Source organism: Astatotilapia calliptera, chromosome 17, assembly GCF_900246225.1.
Source record: "Astatotilapia calliptera chromosome 17, fAstCal1.2, whole genome shotgun sequence".
In the NCBI taxonomy this organism is placed as follows: domain Eukaryota; kingdom Metazoa; phylum Chordata; class Actinopteri; order Cichliformes; family Cichlidae; genus Astatotilapia; species Astatotilapia calliptera.
Genome location: NC_039318.1, coordinates 28477693 through 28501054, shown reverse-complemented (window position 1 = coordinate 28501054; position 23362 = coordinate 28477693). Strand labels below are relative to the sequence as shown.

Sequence of the window (23362 nt, the reverse complement as noted above, 5' to 3'; positions counted from 1 at the left end):
TTGGTGGTCTAGTTTGCATAGTTTTGATGACTGTTCCTTGGTGTTGGGGTGACAATGACTCCTGTTCTGTGTATGGCACTGGTAGAATTCACTGTGAGAGCTCACTATCAGTGAATTACCATAGGGCCATAAACAGAGCAGAGAAAGAACCACTTGATGACGATGCCCGTCTATCGCGGCTTACTTTCTGTGGCTCCTCTCTCTTGTGCTTGTGGGTGGGGTGAATGTGATGTAATGACTCTGGTGCGGTTGCATGAGCTGTGCTGCGCTCATCTTGCTTCAGCATCTTTCTGTCCTTAGGTGTCTCTATAACAACAACTGCTTGCATTTGGATGCCCCAGCCACTCCTCTTCTTTGCCCATTTTGGCACTAGCACATTTTTGCTTCTGTATATATACTTTGAGCAATTATGTGTAGTGCCAATATAGGACAAGACAGACTTCCATCGCTTTTGCACAATTGTGGATTGATACATTTGGTATTTATTATTTAAAATGTGCTGATGATTGAACTCTGAATTCTCCTTGCTGTACCTTTGGTTTCATGTATTTTGGCGGATATGGAGCTGACACTTCTGTTCTAGTCTGTCTTAAACCACGACCCCGGAGGATGATATCAGCAGAGCAGGGCTATGAAACAGCCAGCTTATTCTTCACATCGTTTCATTGTTATTTTTGGTTTAAAAATAACACTTCTTTCTATGCTTTTCAGCTTCAGTTAAATGCCATCTCGTCTTAGTGGCTTCAACCATGTTTATGGCTCATTTGTAAGAAGAGGCCCTACAGCTATCAGGTGGTGTTTGGCAATGGTAGAACTCACACTGGTGAGGTAGATGGATCCGGTGGTTCTAGACTTGCCAACTACTGCCTGAGAGCATCCACCAGCTGAGAACAATACGGAGACAAAAAATAGCCCGAAGCAGAGAAGCATCTGAAGCTCATTTAAGTCAATGAGTGAGTGGCTGACGGTGGTGAAGGGTGGGGTGAGACTCTGTTCCTCCCCTGCACACCCTGGCCTCAAAGCTCCAGTGACTTGGTATAAACTTTTTTACGAGCAATTTTAAAGAACAATCAGGATCTAGATAAAACTCCCGAAGTGTTTGGCTTCTTTAATTCAGAAAAGATGACGTGCAGGAGGCAGGACAAGTAGAAATCAATTTTTAGCTTTGGGAGACGGTTTCACCTCTAAAAACAAGAAGGAAAAAAATCAATGTAAGTGTTTTCTTGAAACAAGATATTTGAATGCAATCAATGAAAAAGTCTAGCACTGCATCCTAAAGTATTACCTTGTTCTCCACTTTGCAAGATCGGGCTGACAGTTTTACCGCATAATTGTTCAAACATGTAGTGGCGGATTGAGTACTTGGACAACAAAACATATATTCAGCTTACTATTTCATTTGGACAAGTTTAGATCAGAGGAAAAAGAAGAAGCAGAGATTTTCAGAATCAATTTTTTTTTTCTGATGTAGGCTAAACTAACTAATTTGGGGCGTGGGGACAGGAGAATAAACAATAATGATGACAAACATGATTTTTAATGGAGAAACTGATACTTCGCAGTTTGTTCCATGAAGATAATGTAATTAAAATAATGGTTCATCAGTCAGTCTTTGACAAGTGGACAGAGTGCAGCTCTGCAGTGCTCCACTTTATGTCTACAGGTTCAGCTCCTCCGCCTTCAGCCAGCCATCAGGGGGTTCCTCTCTTAGCTCCATGGCATAATTGGCAAACCGTGCGGTGTCATCTTACCCTTCTCTTTTCAGTGCAGCCTTTTCCCCTCCTCCCTCCCTTCCCCAAATGGAAAGGGTGGAGAGTAAGGCAGTCTTTCAAATGTTAGTTTGGTTTGCTGTAACAGCCCATTGACAGTTTGGCGCAAAAAACAAGCTCCATACTGAGCTTCATATATCTGGGTCAGGGTCTGCTAATGTAGGTGACAGGGGGATCTGGGGATTAAAACCTCTTTATCTGCCTTTGCTTAAATCCTGCTTTATAGCCTACACTTCAGCTTTAGCTAATATGATTTGTATTGTTTGCCTGCAGGCTAGCTATATTTGATCTACGTGGATGTCATCAGTGGACCTTTGCAGAGGCTCTTTTGCTTTTTGTGCTGATTGGCCATTAAAACAGAGAATGGGTAAGTGCTTAGATTGTGGCGATACACATATTACTTGACATAAAGGATCTCAGCTCTGGCTGATATTTTCTGGGCAACTGATTCAGGTTAACTGCACTTTTTGTCTCGTGTTACAGATATATCACGCACGTATAACGCCTAACCGTCTGGGCATGAATCTAAGGATTTGACATGTTCTTAATTGTGTGTGCACACCTGCTGACTCATCACTGAAATGCGTCGTTGTTTATCTAGCATTCATATTTGCTTGTGTGTAATGCAAATAAATACTTTTAAAAGACCGATCCATTGTGTCAGACTCCGTCTAACGATCTTCTTTGCAGCAAAGTGCATTGAGGGATAACCCTTGTCAATTCAAGGCCTTCTCCAGATGGACCGAGCAGCTCAGGTTACACCGCATTTTTCAGTGCCCCCTCTATCCCACAGCCCCCCTGGCCCCTTTCTCTATTTCTCTCTCTCTTTTTCTGTTACACACACACACACACACACACACACACACACACACACACACACACACACAGAGTTTTCTGGGTGGGTAGAGTTGAGCTGAGACAGTGCTTCGCCTGTGTTCTAATGCAGGCTACTGAGCATTAGTGAAATGAGATTATCATCGTTCTTACGCAGTGTCTGGGTTGAAGGTGGACAGAGGTGTGAGCCGGGAAGGTGAGGAGGCCATTATTAGACTATTAGACTACATTATGGGGGAAGACGCTTCATCAGCAACATGTCGGCAAGACGCCTAGATCTAAATTTAAATTGATTTAGAGTGAATTGATTACATTTCCACAGATTAGAAAAGTTTCCATTTTACACTAGAGGGGCATGCATAGCTCAAAAGCAGGGTTCCCTGCCCTAAGGAGCACCTCAAAGGCAGGTTACTGAGTTCATCGACTTGATGAGAGATGCATTCTCAAGTTGTGGTCCAGCCCTATGGGCGAGCGGTAAGAGATTATGTCTTGTTAGAGCAAGCGGGGGCTTGGACTGCAAGTAGTTTGCCCATATGTGTGTGTGCATGCATACACGGGCATAGGGCCTGGGATGCACGTATTAAGAAACGATTAGTAGAGATTAAAGCTCTGCCCCAGAGTCTGCTTGCACGACTCCAGGCAACAAGAATGACCAACCCCTCCCTTCACACCCTGCAGTGCCCCCTGTGGAGCTGGGCCACTGAAGCTCGTGCTGCAGCCTAGTCTGCCGGCGGGGGAGAATCAATATCGCTGCCTCTTCTCTTTTGAGAGCTTTTCCACCACTAAACATATCATATCAGCTATATAAATCCAATCCATTATTATTATTATCACCTCCAGGATGGAGCGCAGGCACTCACACTGAAACCTAGTTGCCTAGATTTTGGTTTGATTTTATGTCAGATGATCTATCTGAAGTTTGAAAGTGTGCACTGCAGTGTGGTGCACCATGATGTCTGCAGTACCTCCGTGCAGCAGTCGAACTTCTCATATGAAGCAATTGGTACAAATGCAGGTGATGTAACCACCTAACAGGTGTTCATTCATCCAGAAGAATGAGGTCTACAGTTATTTAGGTTATTTAGGATGTTTATTCTCATGGCACAGTCATGTACAAACCTTCATCAGGGAGTTAAACACATTTCACATAGGAAGGATAGGAGCCTTCAAAAAAAGGACCAGATGACACAAAGCCACCAACTTTTACTACATTTAAATCAGAATTACCAAAACATAAAACCAGGTTTACAAAAACAAGTCAAATCAAAGTGGTAATTTAAGTCAAACTACTTAGTAATTTATGAATCTGAAAAGCTTGTTTTTGAATAAGATACCTATGTTACCTCTTCATGTGGAAAAAGGGATTCAGTTATTTAACAGGCATGTAATGTAAATGGGTTAATGTTATGGAAATGTAGTGTCTAACTAATATTGCCTGTATATGGCATATTTGAGTTCTGCTAAACTATTCTGCAAGCGTCTTTTTCTTCTACTAATGTAAGAGACTTTACAGCCGAGGCATTCTAGCCAACAAAATGAGGTTTTACAGTATTTAAAATTATTCATAGTAAACTCCTTTTGAGAGGAGAGGTCAAATAAATAAAGCAACATTTTGCTGGAAGTTAAAAACATATATTATTATCAGATATTTGAGCTCTTATTTTGAAATGAAACTCTCAAAAACTCCATTATCAACTTTAAATAGAATAAAGAATACATTTTTAGGTGAAGCGCCAGCATTATATGATGCAGTGGGTAAAATTGGTGACAGCTATCCCGAGGCTTTTATCTTGTGCTATTTTGTTACTACTTTGATCACAAATTTAAAAAGATGAAATGCACTTTATGGATGGATACTGCAGAGTGATCAAGAAATAAAGAAGGGAGAGACTTAGCGAGAAAGAAAGCGTGCTAATAAAACCTCTAATCTGCAGTGATAGTTTGCATACATGTCACGCAGTGTATGACTGCACCATTATATAGAGACTTACATGGAAAATTACCATTTCTCTTGCCCACACAGATGCACACAATACACTTGACCTTATTAAGGGGTCCAATCGAAAAATCCCAGAAGGGAGTATATAGTTTAAAAAAAAAAGAAGAAAAATAAGGTCTTTTTCATCTGTGAATGCAACCTGGTTCGGCTTTAATCTGGAGGAAGAGCGGGATATACACTGACGCCTGATAGATTAAGGCCCGAACGCTTCTCTCTCTGTTCTGCTCTGCAACAGAAGGGCCCTGCTCACAAATCCCAGGCTTTAAAGCAGAGGTTTCGGGCAGCTTATGATGTAATCAAGGCCCATGTCTGTCACGGGAAAGGTGGGGGGTGCTATAGAGGGGAGTGTGGAGGTTATTGGGCTTTCTGGCAAGTGCACCATTACGGGTAAAAGGTGGAGAAATGTGGTATTTCTCAGATAAAGGTAGAAGGAATGAGGCTGTAAGGTCATCGTAAATCTTTAAAAGTCTGCCCTAAACAAATTATATGCTGAATATGATCATTTTCAAATCCATGTTTTTTTTCCCGTGTGATTCACAGAAATATTTTGGTGTTTTAGTGTCTCTATTTTAAGGCCACCTTCCCTTTAAGCCAACTCTTTTCTGATTCTGTCTCTGGCATACAGATAACTTGGAAAGCAAGTGGGTGGAGCTATGTCTGAGATTGCCATATTAGGGATATGATCTCTCACTGATATACAAAGACAAAAGTGAGCATCGTAACACTGAAAAGCACATTTAACTTTGGCTTTACATGTATTATTAGTCATTTTTTATGGCTATCTTCAGAATTTGAAGTATAAACTATACTGAATCAAATGAATGACTTGTTATCAGACCTTTACCAAAGTTGATGGCATGCTGAAGAGGCGATACAATCATTTGATTCAGCTGTGTTGGAGCAAGGATGCATCTAAAAGCTGCAGGACAGCAGCTGTCGAGGACTGGAGTTGGACACTCCTGCTGTAGGATATCACAAAACCAACCTGCAGATGCCAAAAAGGTTTTATAGAGCTGACTTTTCACATGTATGTTTGATGTTAATATGACAAAATCCACTAATTGTTAGGCTTTTGGATCAAGAGTATAATAATACCCGAGAAACTGGATGAATGGAGAACAGCAGCCATTTTATTGGACTTCATTTTTTCCCAAATACACAATTTTGGTGAAAGTCACACCAACTGTTACACCTTCATCAAACAGAGTTGATTCTCGGCAAGCATGGTTTTTTCGTGTGGCAAATCCTTTCGTGGATCACAAATAGTGCAGCTTCTGTCCAAGTATGACCAGCTTCCTGTGGCATACAAAGTGATGGAGACCACCGAGTCCTGCGTGACATACAAAGGAGTTCATGTTGCAAATAACACGGTTGCCTCCTCGAATCCATGCACTAGGAAAAAAATGAAAAAAAAATTTGGTGGACAAAAAGACTGCGTCAGTAAGTCCTCTCCGCCATCCAACAGTTAAAAAAAAGAAAGTTATCCTGAGTCTTTGCAAAATTTTGGCATGTACTTGGATTACAGTAGAACAAAAAAAGGGGAAAAAAACCCAACAGGGCAAGACTTTCTGGGAGTGTCTGCATCTCAGATGCTGTGTTGTACAGTGAGAGAATTAGTGAGTTGAGGTGGGAACAGCAATTGTGAATATGGCGAAACACAGGAGTGACTTTCCGACTATGGCACTGAATTCGTCATCCTAATAACAGAAACAGTTGAGCATGGACAATATAGTGAAAAATCCCAAACAAAGACAAGAGACACACTCAGTGAAACAGGGGTGGCTTTCCTCCCGAGCTTTTTGGTTCATCTTTGTTTTAAGCAAAGGTTAATTGTAAAGAAATAAATACTAAATACTCAACTTCACAGAGCTAAAAAAAACCCCCAAAAAACAACCAAAAAAACAACGCTAAATGGGAAAAATACACCAACAAACGCAATCTCTTTACATAGTAAACACAATGCATTGATAACACACTTCCCCTGTAGATGCACATTTAAAAATATATTTGACATTGTACACAGCATGATGTCTCGGAAAACAGAACAGATAAACAAATCTCCTAGGTGGCCAATCAGTGCTTTCTGCTCCTTCCAAGGTCACTGCTCCAGGGTTACGACCTCCACTGCCTGGCCGTCCAGTGTGACAGTGTTATCTATGCGTGTGGCGACAGGCGCCATTGCAACCTGGACGGGCCGGTTACCCTGGGCAAGGCTGGTGACTACCGTCTGGTACATGCTGACTGGAATCTGGACCAAACCTAAAGGAAAGAAGAGGACAAGTTGGACTTAAACATGCAGCACCAGCATCACTAATACATTTTTTATTAGTTTAAACTGCGTACTTAGGTCACAGGTATGTTAATATTACAGGGAAATCATTCACAGGTGGACACAGGTACCTTTTTAAAATAAACCTATTAGACATTTGAAGATCTTATACTCCTCACTGGTTACCCAATTCTATGCTACTGTCCTCAGAAATCTTGTTTTTGTTTATGGTGGCTCATTTAGATGCTGGCTAATTTAGAGCGGGTTGTCTAGTATTCATTAGGTTGGTGACTCAATACCCAGCTCCTGCACCTGTATGCAGAAGTATCCATGGGCAAGATGTTGAACCCAAAGTACCCTCCATGCATTTCCATCTAGGTTTGCAGACATGAATTAGTGTTAAAAATGTGTTTGTGAATGCAGATTGCATTGTTAGATTGCTGTGAAGTTGGGGATTTTCACATGGGAGTCTCTAAGGGACTGACTCCGTTTTTGAGATGGCCCAAAGTGGTCCTTTTTCTGGATCCACAGTTTATTTGGTTTTGTTTTTCAACCCCACAGGTTGTCAGCTCTTCTGCTAAGAAATTCTGCTTTTACATTCTCTTGCTAGACGAAATCCTGTTGACGGATTTTATGTTTTACACGGGCCTTTGGGAACCCATCAACTCCAGGTAGTTGTTGGTGACAGGAGGCAGACATGTTACAGAGAAGGCATTTCTGAACAATGACCCAATTGAACGTCCTCGGCTTACTTCCCCCATTCCCAGCTCCGTTTGTGCGTCTCTGCCTGCAGGGATTACTGCTGCAGTCACGTGGTGCTCTGCCCCACCCTGCAAGCTGTCACAGTGTCACAGGCAGGCAAGAAGGTCAGCATAGGGGATGGCAGTGGCTCATACCCACTCCCATTACTGCAAGCTTAGATGCTGGATGTTACAGGCAACCAGTCCACATTACAAATGAATCACTTAAAACACATAACCCAGATGAAACAAGGGTGGATATAATTGTAACTGAGAATAAATAACATTTTGAACAAAATAAGAAAACAATTCATTCAATAATAAAAATGGAACTCTGCTGCCAGGTAAGGTCGTAATTGTTGGTCCTCTTTGTGGCCTCTTGCTCACCCCTCTTGACACTTATTTGTGACAGTGTTAAGCTGTTCTAACAGTTATTATGAAGGAAACCTTATAGGGAGCCTGGCTTTGGCCTGGCACAGCAACATAGACCTGGGATGAAGTGCAATCTGTAATTGAAGTGCCACTCGAACATTGTTACTTAGAGATGAAGGGTCATGCCTTGTATAGCTGTGTTTATATATGTGTCTTTGTCAGTGTAAGGCAGGGGTCAGCAACCTTTAACACCCAAAGAGCCATTTGGACCCAGTTTCCACGCAGAAGAAAACACTGGAGCCACAAATACTTTTTGACATCTAAAATGAAGATAACACTGTATATATTGTTTTTTACCTTTATGCTTTGTGTGAACAACTAAGGTGTGTTGCTTATGAAATCCATGAAGTGCTACAGAGAAAATTACATTTTATTTATGTAATTAACACATTTTGAACTCTTAAAGAAATATAACAAAAGGAAAGACACTCAGCTGAACTAAAATGATCCAAGTAGCAAACAAAAACTGTTGTGAGCCGCCACCCTCATATCGCCTTTGGGCTTTTGGAGCCTTGACCTGACTTTTAAAAAAATAATTGGAAAAAAGCACTATGCTGCTAAAAGATGAAAAATTCTGCCTAAATATGTATTTTACCAGGTTAATGTGTGTGGCGGGGCGTGGACTGCAGCGCCGCTGCAGGGGAGGCGGATGCACGTGAGCGGCACCCACAATCACGTCTCGCCGCCTTAATGTCTGCGCTATCTATGCTGTTGTTGGTATATGTCGGGCTGTGAGCTGAAAAGCTACAGCCGGCTGTATGCGTACAGCAACCGTGTGTGAAAAGTGGTCAATAAAGAGATGCTGAAAAGCATGTTCATGGAAACATCGTCGGGTCTGCCTTGATATGTTTACAATGGGATTTATGCTCCTGAACCTCTGCGCACAGCGTCTGCAAATCGGGGCTGTACTTTCATCTTTACGCAGGACTGTAAGCTGCCATCTGTGAGGCGTGAGCGGTGTTTGTTTATAACATAGTTCATGGTGGAGAACAGCTGCTGACAATGTGGATCCGAAGATCCATAACTAGCCTACCTTGGGTTGAAAGTCTCGATATATGCACGGCGTTTCGGCGAGTACACCGGCTTCCGCTATTGCCACACTTATTTTGAGCGATGAACAAAATAATAAAATATAATTTTATTTTTATATTTCAATATCACAATAATCTTCCAATTTGGAACTACAAGTTAAAAAAAAAAACTAACATAAATAAAATACACTTCAGCTAAATACTTCTAATTTATTTCCCCAAACCACGTGGAGCCGCACTATAAGGACTAAAGAGCCGCAGGTTGCCGACCCCTGGTGTAGGGTTACTACACAAGTCAATCAGCAGTGTAACCTGGCTGGTGCACTTCAAACACCAGTCTTCTCTGCTGTGTAGCACTACAGTGATTAGCGAAGGTCAATAGTTGCGAGAAGGGCTGGATTTGGCAGCTCCGTTAGATGTTTGAGTGAGCTATTACAGCCAAATGGCTCTTCGTGGTTTAGGAAGCAACATGCCAAATAAATAAATAAACAAAGCCTGCAGATGTTAGATTTGAATAAGGTGAATCCCCATTATAGGATATGAATGCAGACGTAGCACCTATTTTTGCATTTGCTCAATGTTTTAACAGGAAACTTTCATGATGATGTTATTTGGTTTTCTAAAATAGTTTGGCAACATGAGGTAATGGATACAATTGTTTTGTAGTCAACAGCCTGGCAATTGTTATAGCCTTTTAACCATTAAACACACCATGTCTCCCAGCTTTGCCTGCTACAGAACCAAACTGATTCCATTGGTTTCTAAAACTCCCACTAACACAAGTCTGATTCGTACTGTGATTTAAACAGAAATTCCATGGGCACACACACACATATATGTATATATATCTATATCTATATAAATATAGCAACAGAGCTTGGGGGTGTCTGCTGACAGCTGGTCAAGTGATTAGACTATGGACTGATAATGGAGTGGATCAAAGCTCTTAAGGAGGGCACAAGAGGGACCTCTTCATGCCCCTGGACTAGTGTACATTGTGTGTTGGTGCATGTTTGTGTGTGTGTAATATGTGTATTGTACTGATCAGATGACATAATAAGTAAAAGATTGACAGCTTGCAGGCTACAAAAGGTTTCCCAATTCAATATCCCGATTCGTTTAAATTAACCAGTGAATCAAATTGTTCAACAATAATAAATACTCAGGATGCAGCTTTGGCAAAATGTTATTGCTTATGAAACATTAGCCCCATGTTTAGCCTTGAGGCTACTGACGGAACATATCCACGAAATTGTTGTCAGTGCTATTGAGCAAAGAGGGAAGGCTGTCACTGCAAACTAGCCTAGTCCCAGCAGACACACGGCAATAGCAGCGTTTGCACTATGCATTTACGGAGGGTGAACCTCTAATAACGTGTCATTAAAAGAAGGGACAAGATGCACACATAAATACACACCATCTGTCACATCAGCACAGAGCAGATTACAATGTGGGGGCTCAGAGGCCTCGCAGTTGTTCTACGGTGGGAAGCTTACACTTAGTGAGGCTAATTAGAAAGGCCATTGGCTGGGGAGCGCACACAAACACCAATGGGTAAAATGTAATTGCACACATTTACTGATTAATTTTTTTTATTCTATTGTAAAGTACACATAGAAAACACATTTTAGAAAAATATTCCTCATTCCTTACCGTTTGTCCATGAAAGTCTACCAAGAGAATTTTTTTAACGTCAAAACTTGCCATTTCATTAGGCACACCTGTTCCAATTCAATTTAGATTCGATTCAATTTTATCTTATTAATTTTAATATAGTGCCAAATCACAACAACAGTCACCTCAAGGTGCTGTTCCACTGGTCAAAAATACTAATATCTAATCAGCCAATTATATGGTAAATGGACTGATTCTTATATAGCGCTTTTCTACTCTCCCAGAGTACTTAAAGCGCTGTATACAACATGCCTCATTCACCCATTCACACCCACTCATACAAGCACTTCTAAACTAAAGTGCAAATTAATCAACATTCACACTCATTCACACTCCGATGAACGCATCAGAGGGCAGCTTGGGGTTAGTATCTTGCCCAAGGATATTTGGCATGCAGACTGGGGAAGCCAAGGATCGAACCTTCCGATCAGTACCTGATCCGCTCTACCACCTGAGCCACAGCCACCCGTGGCAAGCAACTCAATGTAATCAGGCATGTAAACATGGTCAAGATTACTTGCTAAAGTTGAAATTTAGCATAAGAATGAAAAAGAAAGTGACTTTGAGTGTCGTAAGGCTGTGGGTGTCATATATGCTGCTGATCTACTGGGATTTTCCCACACAACCATCTCTATAACGAGCAAGCAGCAGTTCTGAGTAAAATACTTTTTTGATGCCAGAGGTCAGAAGAGAAAGCCAGATTACTTCAAGGTGACAGGAAAGCAGCAGTAAGTCAAATAACCACTCGCTGCAACCAAGGTATGCAGAAGAGCATCTTTGATTGCACAACATGTGGGCTACAGCAGCAGACGATCACATTGGGTGCCACTTATGCCGGCTAACAACAGAATATCAGACTATCTTCTGATAAATGAAAGAATCTCTGTATGTGTGCGTCTGTTTTGCACTTTTCGTGACAACCATTAATCAGACCTACTTTAAACTTGATGGTTGGACTGCAGGGCACCTGAGGAAATATATTGGCAAGGCTGGAGTCATTCCAGAGAGCGGTAATCTAATCTTTGGGGTCCTCGTAAATAATATAGATAAATTGATTTATGTGGTCGCCAATATAGATAACATAGTTTATATATAAACTACCACTGTTTGATTGTTTGATAATGTTACTAATGTACCTGTGATTGCAGGCAATGCAGTAGTGAGGTAATAACTATGACTTTTCAGACCTTCATTGTCTGTACAGTTTAATGCTCCATACCAAAAAAACACTTGACTTTTTTTTATAATTATGTAATTGCTGTAATTTGAGGTGTATTTTATTTTATGTTGCTTCAGTGTTTGCTGTATTTCTGATAATTGGGTACCTGTGGCATCTTGAACCCCTGCCAGCGCCCCAACAGCAGCTGCCGTCTCTGCCAGGACAATTTGACCTCCGCCTTGTAGTGTGGCTTCTGCCAGCGTCGCTACAGCGTGAGCTGCTGCCTCACTGTAACACACAAATCACAAGTGCACTATATGTAAAAAAAACCCATATTTCTGTACATGCAATTTCAAATTAAAACACACACAAACAAGAAATTAGGCTTGAAGATGCAATCTCCTGGTACAAAGCCCAAAAGCTCTCTCACGCAGAGTCTGCTCAGAGAGCCAAGGGTTATTAGAGAGATGTGGGGTGAAGACGCAGGAATACATGAGCTATAAGAGGCTTTTCTAGTCTGGACTTACAGAGAATCGGTCACATCACTCCAAAGGACAGGTGCTATGGGTCTAATAAAGCAATTTTATATACTGGATCTATGCAGCAGAATTACTACTAGCTTATTAGCACACCAGTTTCGCAGCTTTATGATAATCAGGCTTGAGGCAGAAATGTAGAGAGACAGAAAGAAAGGAAGAGGAAATGCGAGAGCTGAGACAACAGATTCTTGATGATGCAATCAAGTGTACCAGAAACGACACCGTTTTTTTGTGCGTTGTTTCATTGTTTAATATGTGAATTTAGATTGGATGTTTAAGCTTGCTGGGGTTTTTGACTATGGCTAATAAATCTTGCATCTCAGGTAATATTTAATTGCACAGAAGGAAAACAGTGAGGATAAGAGGCTCTGCACCTCATCTGTAGCTGGAAAACAGACACAAAATGTTCCAGAGACGGCAGAGTGGAGAGCCCAGAGTAGCTCAGCTCAGGTAAACAGCAGGAAGGGAGGGGAAATGAGAAGGAGGGGGTCTCAGGTGGGTGCAGGTAACAAGCCCCAGTGGGACATACCCATACACATCTGAAATGATTGCCAGGACAGGACTGCAGTGAAAAAAATTCTAACATGGCAGTATCTAGGTGACTGACTTCAGAAACAAACTGCTGAAAAAAATGTTATTCAGGAAGTGGGTAGCCAAGGGTTAGCTTCTTTTAACTGCGACCGAAGCCTACAACAAACTATTAACCTGCTTCTGTTGTTATCCTACAGGAACTTTAATTTGTGACTATAATAGGACTGAAAACATTTTTTTCTTTTTCTAACACAGCAGCCTAAATGAAGTAGAGATGTAATGCTGTGTATTTATACTCACAACATCTCAAATGCAGCTATTTTAATCTGCTCTTACCTGCATATCAGCAGGTAAGAGCTGTTAGAACGTGAAATATGTGCCTAACAACTAGTTTAATGGTTCTACACCGTGCATGCTGCTGGTATAAAAGGGTACAAGCTAATTATTTAGATGCTGAAACAGGACAAAAAGTATCTCCAGGGAATCCAGTAACCTGTTCTGACACATTTGTCCCATTTTCATCCAGCTGCTTATAGCTGCCTGTGCATTTATGACATTTTTTATACTTGTTAGTGTTTTTTTTCTCTCGGTGAAATTAAAACTTGACATGATAATAACATTTTTTTTGTTTAAAAGGTTCTGGTATTTTCTGGTGACAGCACCAAAACTTTCTTCTCTGTTAACACATTTGTAGGCTTAGGCTTAACAACATAGGGATGTTAGCTACTATTACAACAGACTATTTTGTAATTTTTTTTTTAACCTTTTTAAAAGTTGTCTTGAGCAAAGTTTCTCCAGATCTAAGTTTTCATTTTTTAGTCCTGTCCTTGTACCTGGACCGTTTACACTGCGTGCACCCCTTTATAATAGGTTAGAGACCTATTATAATATCTCAGGAAATCACATAACATAATATTCAGCTCTGTCAGAATCACCTGTTCAGTGCCATTGTAACAGTGGCTCCGGGCTGAATCTCTTGGCTAGCAGCGACAGCAGCTTCAGCTAGGGATGCCACTGCCTGCGTGGCCTCTGAAGCTTGAGTCGTTTGGATTGTCATCTCCCCGCCCTGCAGGGTGGCCCAGCTTGGTTCCACCTGGAGGAAAAACAAAGTATATACTTAAGTTTACATACACTTATCAGAAGCATGAATGTCATGGTAATTTTAGGCTTCTTCTTCGAGCTGTTCTTTTACTAGGATTAAACGATTATATAGCAAACATAATTTACATTTTCTCTGTTCCACACAGGGTCAAAATTATACACACAGGCCAAAATATGAACATACGCTCACAACACACTAACAGGATTTGTTGAAGGTTCAACAATGTGTTTTAACTTGACGAGGCCAATTAATTCTTGCTAGTGTTCATTATTTAACTACAGCTGGTAGAAATGACCAATACTCCAAGTAACTCAGTGAAAATCTTAAAAAGGAAAATTGTAGATTTCCACAAATTGGGAAGATCTCTTGGAGCCATTTCTAAATAACTAAAGATTTCATCAGTTCAAATAGTTTTATGCGAGAACAAGTTTTTCCGATTTTCACCCCTTTGCCAACTTGGAAGAACACCCAAACTGTCCCCCCTGATGAGAGGCAATTGTTTGGGATATTCAGAAAGAACCCAGGAACCACCAACGCTCAAGCCTGCCATGAGCTGGAAACTGCTGGAACACCAGCGTCACTGTCAAGCATGATGGTGGTAGCATCATGCGCTAGTGCTATTTGGTAATCAGTGGTACTTGTACATTACACAATGTGGATCGAATAAATAAGACTACCTCCAAGTTCTTTAAATCAGAACAGTTCAAACTTCGACACAGGTTTTCTAACAGGGAAATGATACATCAAAACTAATTTTAGAGTGCAGAAAACAGGCTGACGACATAAAGCTTTTGTAATGGCCCAACCTCAACCCTACTGAAAGCTTTTGGACCACTAACCAATTTAAATGAACAAGAAGAGTGTTAAATATCCAGCCACGTCTAATGCCAGAAGCTTGCAATGGTAAGCAAAATGGTCTGGTCAAGGTGCAATATGCTAAGCTACCAAATATTAGTTGGATATATGTAATATATATGAGCCTGCATGTATACATTTGGCCCTGTGTGGATTTACACTTCTGACCATAAGTGTAGATGAACATTAGCAACGAGGTAATGAGACTGAGCAAATATTGCCGGTATTAGATTGATGGACTTGTGGCTTTAGTTTTGATTTTGTGGTATTAAATAGAGTGCATTTTTAAGAGGCTATGTGTGCAGTAAATAACTTAATGTGTTTCAGTATGGTTTTTGATAAAAGAACGATTTCTAGTCACGTTTGAACGCATGTGGGTGTTACCTCTCCCTCAGTTACCGTTGAGTAGTTAACTTGTGCAACTGTCACACCAGGCAGCTCCGACGCATCCGCAAGAGTGGCAACTGTGTGTCCTGTACCGACCTGAAAACAATACATTTCCACCAAGTGCATTAGGCTCTGTAAAAAACAACAAGAAGGGCAAAAACTCCCACTCAGGAGTATAAAAGCCATGCAGTGAATAAAACGCACCTGGATAAGCGAGACTGTTCCATCTGGATTGTTGATGGTCTGTACCACGGTTTGTGAGGGCACAAGGTGAGCGATACTTTGTGCAGTGGTCAGGTGGTGCTGGGTGGTGGTTGCCGTGGTTACCTGCTGGTCTTCAAAAGCATATAATAGATCCTCACGGCCATGCTGCTTATAGCAGTTCTTCACTATGGTTCGCAACGCCTGCGTCCAAGAGACCTGAGGAAGTACAGACACAATTTAATGTCAGCAAAAATTCTTAAGACTGATGACTCTAAGGCATGGTACATCTCTTAATATAATCAGATGATAAATATGAATTATGTACAATGGGATTAAATTAAACCGTAATAATGAATAGACATGCGCCTGTTTCCTTTGCTCTAAAGCTATCTCAGAAGATACACAGAAAACACAAAATAAATGACAGAAAAGGTGTTAACAGCTGTGCTGGTTCTACTAAAAGTGCATAGACTTGGCTTACCAGCACCTCTAAAGCCTGTTCTTCTCATGCTATATTAAGAGGAAAAAATAATGAGCTTCAAAGGTGTGCATTAGCTGTAGCTTCATATTTAAAGTGTTGATTCATGAGTTGTAGCAATTTTCCTTGAGGTCTGCAAAACAATTTACTACTATATTCTGCTGTATGTATGCTAATAAAACAAGCTTACTGTATCTTTTACTCCTTCATATGGTATCTTTGCGTCTTTCTCTGGTATGTTACATCATATGACACCAATCTATCTTAAAGCGACTTGTGTCACTAAGGAAGCAATGATCCAAATCCTAAAGTTGTCTAGGATGGCTTAGTAGTTAGAACTACTGTTCTAAGTTAACCAAATATGGGCATTTCCCAAAATGCCATCAACTATGTCTTTAAGGACTGTTATCACTGTCACTGAATTACACGTGGCAGGTGACTCTTGCAAAGGCAAGAGCTCTGGATCTTTAGACACCACCAAACAGAACTAGCTAATGTAACAGAACAGGATTAAAACACTGTGTAAAAAGAATCTTTCTCATGGGTGGACAATACAACATCTGTTTAGTTTGTTGTCACTTTCGGATCTATAAAAATCTTTTGTTGTTGAGTGATCTGTACTCACAAGCTACATTCATTTTGTGCACTTACAACCTTGTACTCTTTCCCAGCAAAATATCACGTTATACTAGTGTTTGTCTTACTCTCTGTTTCTGCTCCTCTGTGCGCACATCACTGCGAACGTTGGCCCAGGGGATGTCGTCGGGCCACCACACTGGCTTGCAGCTCTCTTTACCCCAGCCAGGCTTCCCTCTGCCTGTTGAGTACTTCAACATCTCTGGGATAAATGCTCGCAGCTGTGCCTAAAGGAAAATAAAAGAGGAAAAAAAATGCATGGAAAAAACAGATTATATAGACAGAAATATAATGTGCAAAGCTGCAGGGCATACACGCCCTTGAGCAGGCTGCGAGAGGCGTGCATTAGGTACCTGCAGCATGTGCTGAGGTGGTCAAGGCCTGAAAATAGAAACAGACCTTCTAAAAGGAGAACAATGGGGTCAGGTTTACTAACAGACCAATCTATGGTTATGGCTCCAGCCTGACGTATCAGACAGACACTGCGAGCACATCAGAGGTGATCCAACAGACAGCCTGTTCCAACAAAGGCTCCAGGACACTGAGCAGAGGTATTAACAAGGACGAGACAATCAGTATTGTTAAAAATTAAAATTGACTGTCAAACAAGGGCACTGCATTAACTCTGTGCTAATAGGTGCACTGTACAGACTTATTTCTTTATTGTCAACAGACTCTATCAAGACGGTATCAAGATGGGGTGGCTGTAGCTCAGGAGGTAGAGCAGGTCACCTACTGATCGGAAGGTTAGTGGTTCAATCCCTGGCTCCTCCAGTTTGTATGCCAAGGATCCTTGGGCAAGATACTAACCCCAAGTTGCTCTCCGATGCATCCATCAGAGTGTGAATGTTTGTTAGGAAGCACTAAAAGCTTAGAAGAAACGTGAATGTGGCATGTTGTATAGATGTAAGAATCAGTCCATTTATCAAGTGCTTGTCCACCGTTTTGGAATATCTTACAATGAAGTAAAAAGTGCTGATTTTGCAGGTGACCAGCTGGTGAAAATGTTGTTGCGCTAAAAGCTAAAAATCCGAGCTTTATGGTGCATCTAGTTTCTAAACTTGAATAACAGCTGCCTGACAAGGTGAAAAAGCGAGCGGATGACGTTCTTAATCTCATCTGATTTGCTTGTTATCGATCGTCTGTATGCATACTTCATGTGCAGTAGTGAGTGGCACGCATACGCACTGCCCATCATGTCGACAGAGCCCGAGCAGGCGCGCGCTTACACTCACTGACATGCCGAGGTGGGGGTTTAGTGCCAGTGTCCTCGGCGTCCCGGTAATATGCAAGCATCACCGGGGGATTATATTGCACAATGAGGCACTGCAGCGTCCGCCTGCCTTGACATCACAAGCTAAATTTGGTTCCGGGAGAAATAAATCCCTCCCTCCTCCCCGTTAGGCCCCCCTTTTCTAACTCACAGTCACACAGCTCCTCAGTGCATCACGCAAACAGATATGAGAAAATGGATCTTGATAGAAAATGGAGTGTCGGTGCTTCGCGCCAGCTTTCGAACAACAAACCCTCCACGTAATGGAGCTCCACCAGAGCCAACACTAGCTCAGCAACCTGCATTAACCTGCGAAAAAGCCTTGTAGGAAAATTATTCTCCCATTTACACCTGCGATGATGGCGACGTATGTGGATGTATCTGTGCAAGGCCAGATGGCCAAATTACAGTGGCTAGCGAGTTAAGTGGCATGTTGCCCTCGCACCCACCACCCCACCCCAATCCTAATCCTCCAAGCAGTGGTCCAATCAGACTTCAGGAAGGCTGTTATGTTGCTGGGTTCCTGAACCTAACAAGGCAAGGGGGTAATTATGAGCTCAAGCTAGTCGTGGGATCACCTGCTACAGATGCTCCATATATCTGACAGACTAGGGCCTCTGCTTAACCTCATTTGGGATTTCTTCAGCTGTATAAAATTCTACTGCAGATATCCTTTTAGAAGACATGTTTCTGATACGAACTGGGTGTCTCTACTAAATTAGCTTCCTCTCATCTCATTCCTTGGCCAAGGTTTACTAGCTTTTCCCAGAAGGACTAAACAACTTCCTGTTTCCAACGCGCAGCACACACATATCTGTAAAAACACCCACCCCACACCTTTCCACCCGGCTTGTCGAAATTGAGTGAGGCAACAGGTTACTCGCGATAATCTCATCCTACTACTTCCAGAAAAACAAGCTCCAACTAACACCTGGCCTCCAAGGATTCATCCGGCACTGGGATTGGCTAACGCGCGCCGAGGGTTGTGGATCGTCTCTGAGGGTCACTGTCATGCTGCCTACTGTGATCTAGAGAATGCGTCAGCAGCACTGGGACGGCAGAGTAAACAAGCCATGCTCCCCTGGGCTGAAAAGAAAATTCAGGCCTGCCAGTGGTACTAACGCTACGATGAACGGCCTACAATGGCTGCTCTGCTTATCAAAGAGAAGGATTAGCTTTTTCTCAGATTAGAGTTTATTTTAATGGTGATGCTGCTCTTCAGGATGAGAATAAATGCATGACTGCTGAATAGATTAATCAAAAACATCAAAAATGAGCTAGTGGACAACACACCTACAAATAAGCATTTGACCTTGCTACATGTAGTTAGCTAAGCTCTTCCTCTCACTAGTTAGAAGACATAGTTTAAACTTCCTGGTTTGTTAGCGGCTGGTGCCCTCTGCTGGGAGTAGTGTGTGTGTGTATTAGTGAATTTGTACAAAGGAAAAAGCGAGTAAACTTTAGCACTTCTAGAGAATAGAGAGAAGGCCTTATTTAGATTTCTGCGGGGAAACTTTGTAGAGCCTACAGCATACATGTAAGTGGCTGAGGTTGTTGCTGGCAATTCCTATATTGATTTTATTGTCCTTTAAATTGACATGATGATTGTTATTCTCTCACTGATAAATTCGAGTTTGCAGTTAAGACGTAGCTACGGCGTAGATTCCCCACTAAAGAATAAATCCGCAGTAAGCCTTACCTGGGTCATCTTATCCACAGAGACGGGGATGCCATCAATTGTGAGCGGGGGCAGCTCTGAGGCGAGTTCTCCACCTGCAGGGGCATGTTCAGCCAGGGCGTTCTCCAGGTCCTCCAACAACATGCTCTTATACTTTCTTACCTAGTATCCATGAAAGATACATCACAGTGTGTCAGCCTGAGCTTTTAAGAGTGATAGCAGGTTTAAATAAATCACTGAAGAAAACATTTGCTAGTAGATACCTGGTCAAAGATAAGTAACTACATGCCTTTTTTTTGGTTATGTTATTAAGACAAAATCAATATGGTCTTTAATAAATTATTATTAGCTATAAAATTATGAGTATTTTTAATACACAAATAGTTTTTAGGAAGAAAGATGTAAAGCAGATTCAGTTTATCTAACATGCAGTGTATACTTATGACAAGGGAAACACTGCATACGTGTGAATGACTGAGAGGGCTTCACTGAAATAAATGAAGGAGAACACTGAGGTTTGGTGTGATGGTAAGTTTCACTGTGTTACAAACTAATGCTTTCTACCTGCTCTATTTATAAGACTTACCACATTCTCCAGAGGAGCAGCACCAAACACCTTGAACACAGGGTTGGGTTTGGAGGGGGAGATGCACAACACTATGGCTTGTTGGCCCACTCTAGTGGTGTACTCATCCAATGTGGCTCGCAGTTTCCTGTTAACAAACACCATCCTTTACTTCTGTGTTCAGATTAAAAGCTACAAAGCACAACAACAATTCTACCCTAGGAGCTGAGCGAGGGATATTTTGGTCACCGTAGCTGCTGTCAGAAAAGCTATTAGATCCACCTGAGCAGACGAGTCTGCTGTCTCTTACGGATGGAAGGGTTGGATTCAAAGATATGAGGCCTTTTTCTTTTCTTCCCAGTTGCTACAGCAGCAGCAGCTGCCATACCCACTGGCCCTGAAAGAAAGAGGAGGAGGAGAGATTTTACCAAAGGTAAAAAGAGACAAAGTATTTTCCTTCTCTGATTTGAGCTTTTAAAGCCCATGTGGTTGTTACTGTTTATTGTTCTCTTTTTTTAAATATAAAATATGTTTTTAAAAAGACATGAAATAGCATTTCACCGATTTAATTTCAAATCATGTCAACTTTCAGGGATAAAGATGGAAAAAAAAACAAACATGGCAGAGGCTTGACAAAGGCAACGCTGCCTACACAACTAATCCACTGGCGCCACCTGTTGCTCAATTGAAAGCATTTTGCTTAAATTATGGCATTATGGGATTTACCAGGCTTGTATAATTAATCATAGCTGCTAAGAAGAATAAAAAAATAAACAAAAAATGGTCTGTTGTAAGGAGTTGACCGTCTAATTTGCCACAAACTTTGCAACCTTAATAACAATTATCAACATAAGTCTACAGGTCGTGAAGCACTTCTGCTTGTAACTTTGATCAGACCCAACTAACACACTCTGGAAACAGCACAGAGTTTAGACTCACCTGCAGCAGCCAGGTGAGCTGTGACCTCATCAGTGCCAGCCGAGTTGAGGATGTCTGTGTCATCATATGGATCGTCATCTGGCGAGGAGGTCGAGTCTTCCTCAGCGCTCATCATGGATGTGTCAGTCAAGGTGGTCACATGTACCTATACACGAATCAATGAATGAATGAACCTGGGACTTGCACTTTAGTGGGGTGTTGAGATTTCTGATCTGGGTCGGTAATTTAACAAGATGAGTGATTAATATCAGTAAATTTGTTTCTAATTTACACCATTTATTATGTTTGTAAATGCACCTGCTGACTGACAGCGCTAGCCTCAATGGTGGTCATGTGCTCTGTCTGGTGAACGGAGTGCTCATCCATTATCAGCCAGCTGGTCTACACAGCTAGGTCCACAGTACAGTTACTGAGGAAAGAAAGAGGGAAGTGATCAAAGCACATCAAATTTAACGAATACTGATATGTTATCTTAACAAGACAATATGCTGGTATTTATTTATACACTTAAATGAATTCATATGGAACAAGAATTTGGAAGTGTTACGATATTTCAGACAAAACTGTGACCATGCACAGCTGCCACTGTCATTTATTTTTACAGGGAGAGCTGTCTGATGAAGATAGATGCTATGGTGTCTTTGTGTTTGTGCTTAGTGCACCACTGCCGCTCTGCCTCCAGAGGATGTCATACTGCATTAATAGGGAATTTCATTTGGAAGAGTATTGTCTGAAAAGAACGTTTCATTTTTTTCACTCATGTCTGACTGTACCACTTTCACTCTGCCCATAGAGGGCACTTATGTTAGGTGTTACAGGTGATGAATTTGGAAGATGTGCATTCCACCCAGTAATAGATAGCTTAGCACAACTTAGATACAAATCACAATTTAATGTCCAACTAAAGGGTCTTTAAAATTGTTTTGACAGTATGGGAAACTCCATATTAATTTGGAAAACTGGATATGTGAATATGTGGAGTTACACTGTAGTGTGGCTGAGGAAAAATAAACATATATTGCACACTAACACACACACAAATGCTTATGTTCACTCCAAATCAATCAACTTACAGGGTTAAAAGGTTTATGAATAAATGAAAGGAGACCGTTTCATGTAGATAATCTGCTTCGTTGATACAGTGCAAAGATGATTTATAGAATAGTTTTATAATCATGTATCTGCACGCACTGTTTTAACTTTTACAGTGGCCTACAAGAACGTCAATACTGGCCCCCCACCAAAATAAAAAATAAATAAATACATAAATAAATGCAACTGAAATTCAGGTCATTCATTTCAGTCTAATATATTTATTGCCAGCTGCAGTACATGAAGTCTAGACACTGAGGAGACCAGTGATGCACGAAACGCACAACTCCACAAGAATGTGTATGTGTAACCAATTTAGTGACCTGCAACCAGCTTAATTTTGCACAGGACCGGATAAAGAATTGATCGTGCCAGACAGTAATGTACAGTTAGCCGGATCTGCCGGTCTACTGTCAACGACTGCTTCACTGAGCTAAGCTAGCAATGCCCTACATTCAGCTAATTAGCTGCCTAGCTAACCATTTGGCGGTATAAAGCCGGTCGTCTAAAATAACACGAATTCTGCCAACAATTTTCCACGTTCAGACACTAAACAGAACGATTACAGGGCGCAATGAAAGCCATCGTAATGTAGCAGCTAGCACGAAACCCGCGCAAAAAAAATCACACAAAAACATAACGCCATAACAGGCCCGGGCCTGTGGGCTCATCCTCAGCTATTCTTCTCTCTCCGAGGTTGAAGTCGATACGCGCCTAGATCACGATTCCCCCCAAAAACAGATTTAAAATACAATCCGACTCCAGTCAACATCTAAACAATCTGCATCGTTCACCCCAACGCTGCCGGGTTCGATGATGCGGCTGCGCCGGGGCTGAAATAGATGGAGATTGCGCGGTAGGGCACTAACCTCAGAGCGGCTGCGCTACTTCGGGCCTGCGCCGTACAGCGGGGATGGAGCCGAGCTTTAATGGAGGACAGAGGGGAGCCAGCACCAAACACAACTAACAGACCGCACACAACAGTGAGCTGCACTAGTGATGCTTTCAAGTGCCTGCCGCGCAACCGTAAGAGTAATACACAAGAACTGAAACTACAATAACAAACGTGCACATAAATACTTTGTAGACATTGTTTTCTTTAAACTGATTCTAGTTAACAACTCATTGACGATGTGTCAACCTGACATAAATATTAAACATACCTTCACTTTTTAT

At 41.6% G+C, this 23362-nt stretch overlaps 1 protein-coding gene and 1 long non-coding RNA gene across 6 annotated transcripts; one reads left to right on the top strand and one right to left on the bottom strand.

Moving 5' to 3' along the window:
* Positions 1-878: 878 nt before the first annotated feature.
* LOC113009570 (uncharacterized) lies at positions 879-2420 on the top strand. 2 transcript variants are annotated; one of them, XR_003270206.1, is made up of 3 exons: positions 879-1928; positions 2043-2136; positions 2253-2420. It is a non-coding gene; the product is annotated as an uncharacterized LOC113009570 (long non-coding RNA). The 2 variants fall into 2 exon arrangements; XR_003270205.1 differs by having other exon boundaries at positions 2043-2420.
* Positions 2421-6482: 4062 nt separating this feature from the next.
* nrf1 (nuclear respiratory factor 1) lies at positions 6483-23191 on the bottom strand. 4 transcript variants are annotated; one of them, XM_026147340.1, is made up of 12 exons: positions 23056-23191; positions 21404-21503; positions 21095-21239; positions 20438-20552; positions 20177-20303; positions 19612-19752; positions 16708-16866; positions 15526-15741; positions 15319-15417; positions 13913-14070; positions 12074-12195; positions 6483-6861 (listed from the first exon to the last, which is right to left on the bottom strand). In XM_026147340.1, the coding sequence occupies exons 2-12, from the start codon at positions 21458-21460 to the stop codon at positions 6701-6703; spliced, it is 1500 nt and encodes a 499-aa protein (XP_026003125.1). In that variant the 5' UTR covers positions 21461-21503; positions 23056-23191; the 3' UTR covers positions 6483-6700. The 4 variants fall into 4 exon arrangements, with proteins under 4 accessions (XP_026003125.1, XP_026003123.1, XP_026003126.1 ...); XM_026147338.1 differs by having other exon boundaries at positions 21392-21503; positions 23056-23190; XM_026147341.1 differs by having other exon boundaries at positions 15334-15417; positions 21392-21503; positions 23056-23190.
* Positions 23192-23362: the final 171 nt, after the last annotated feature.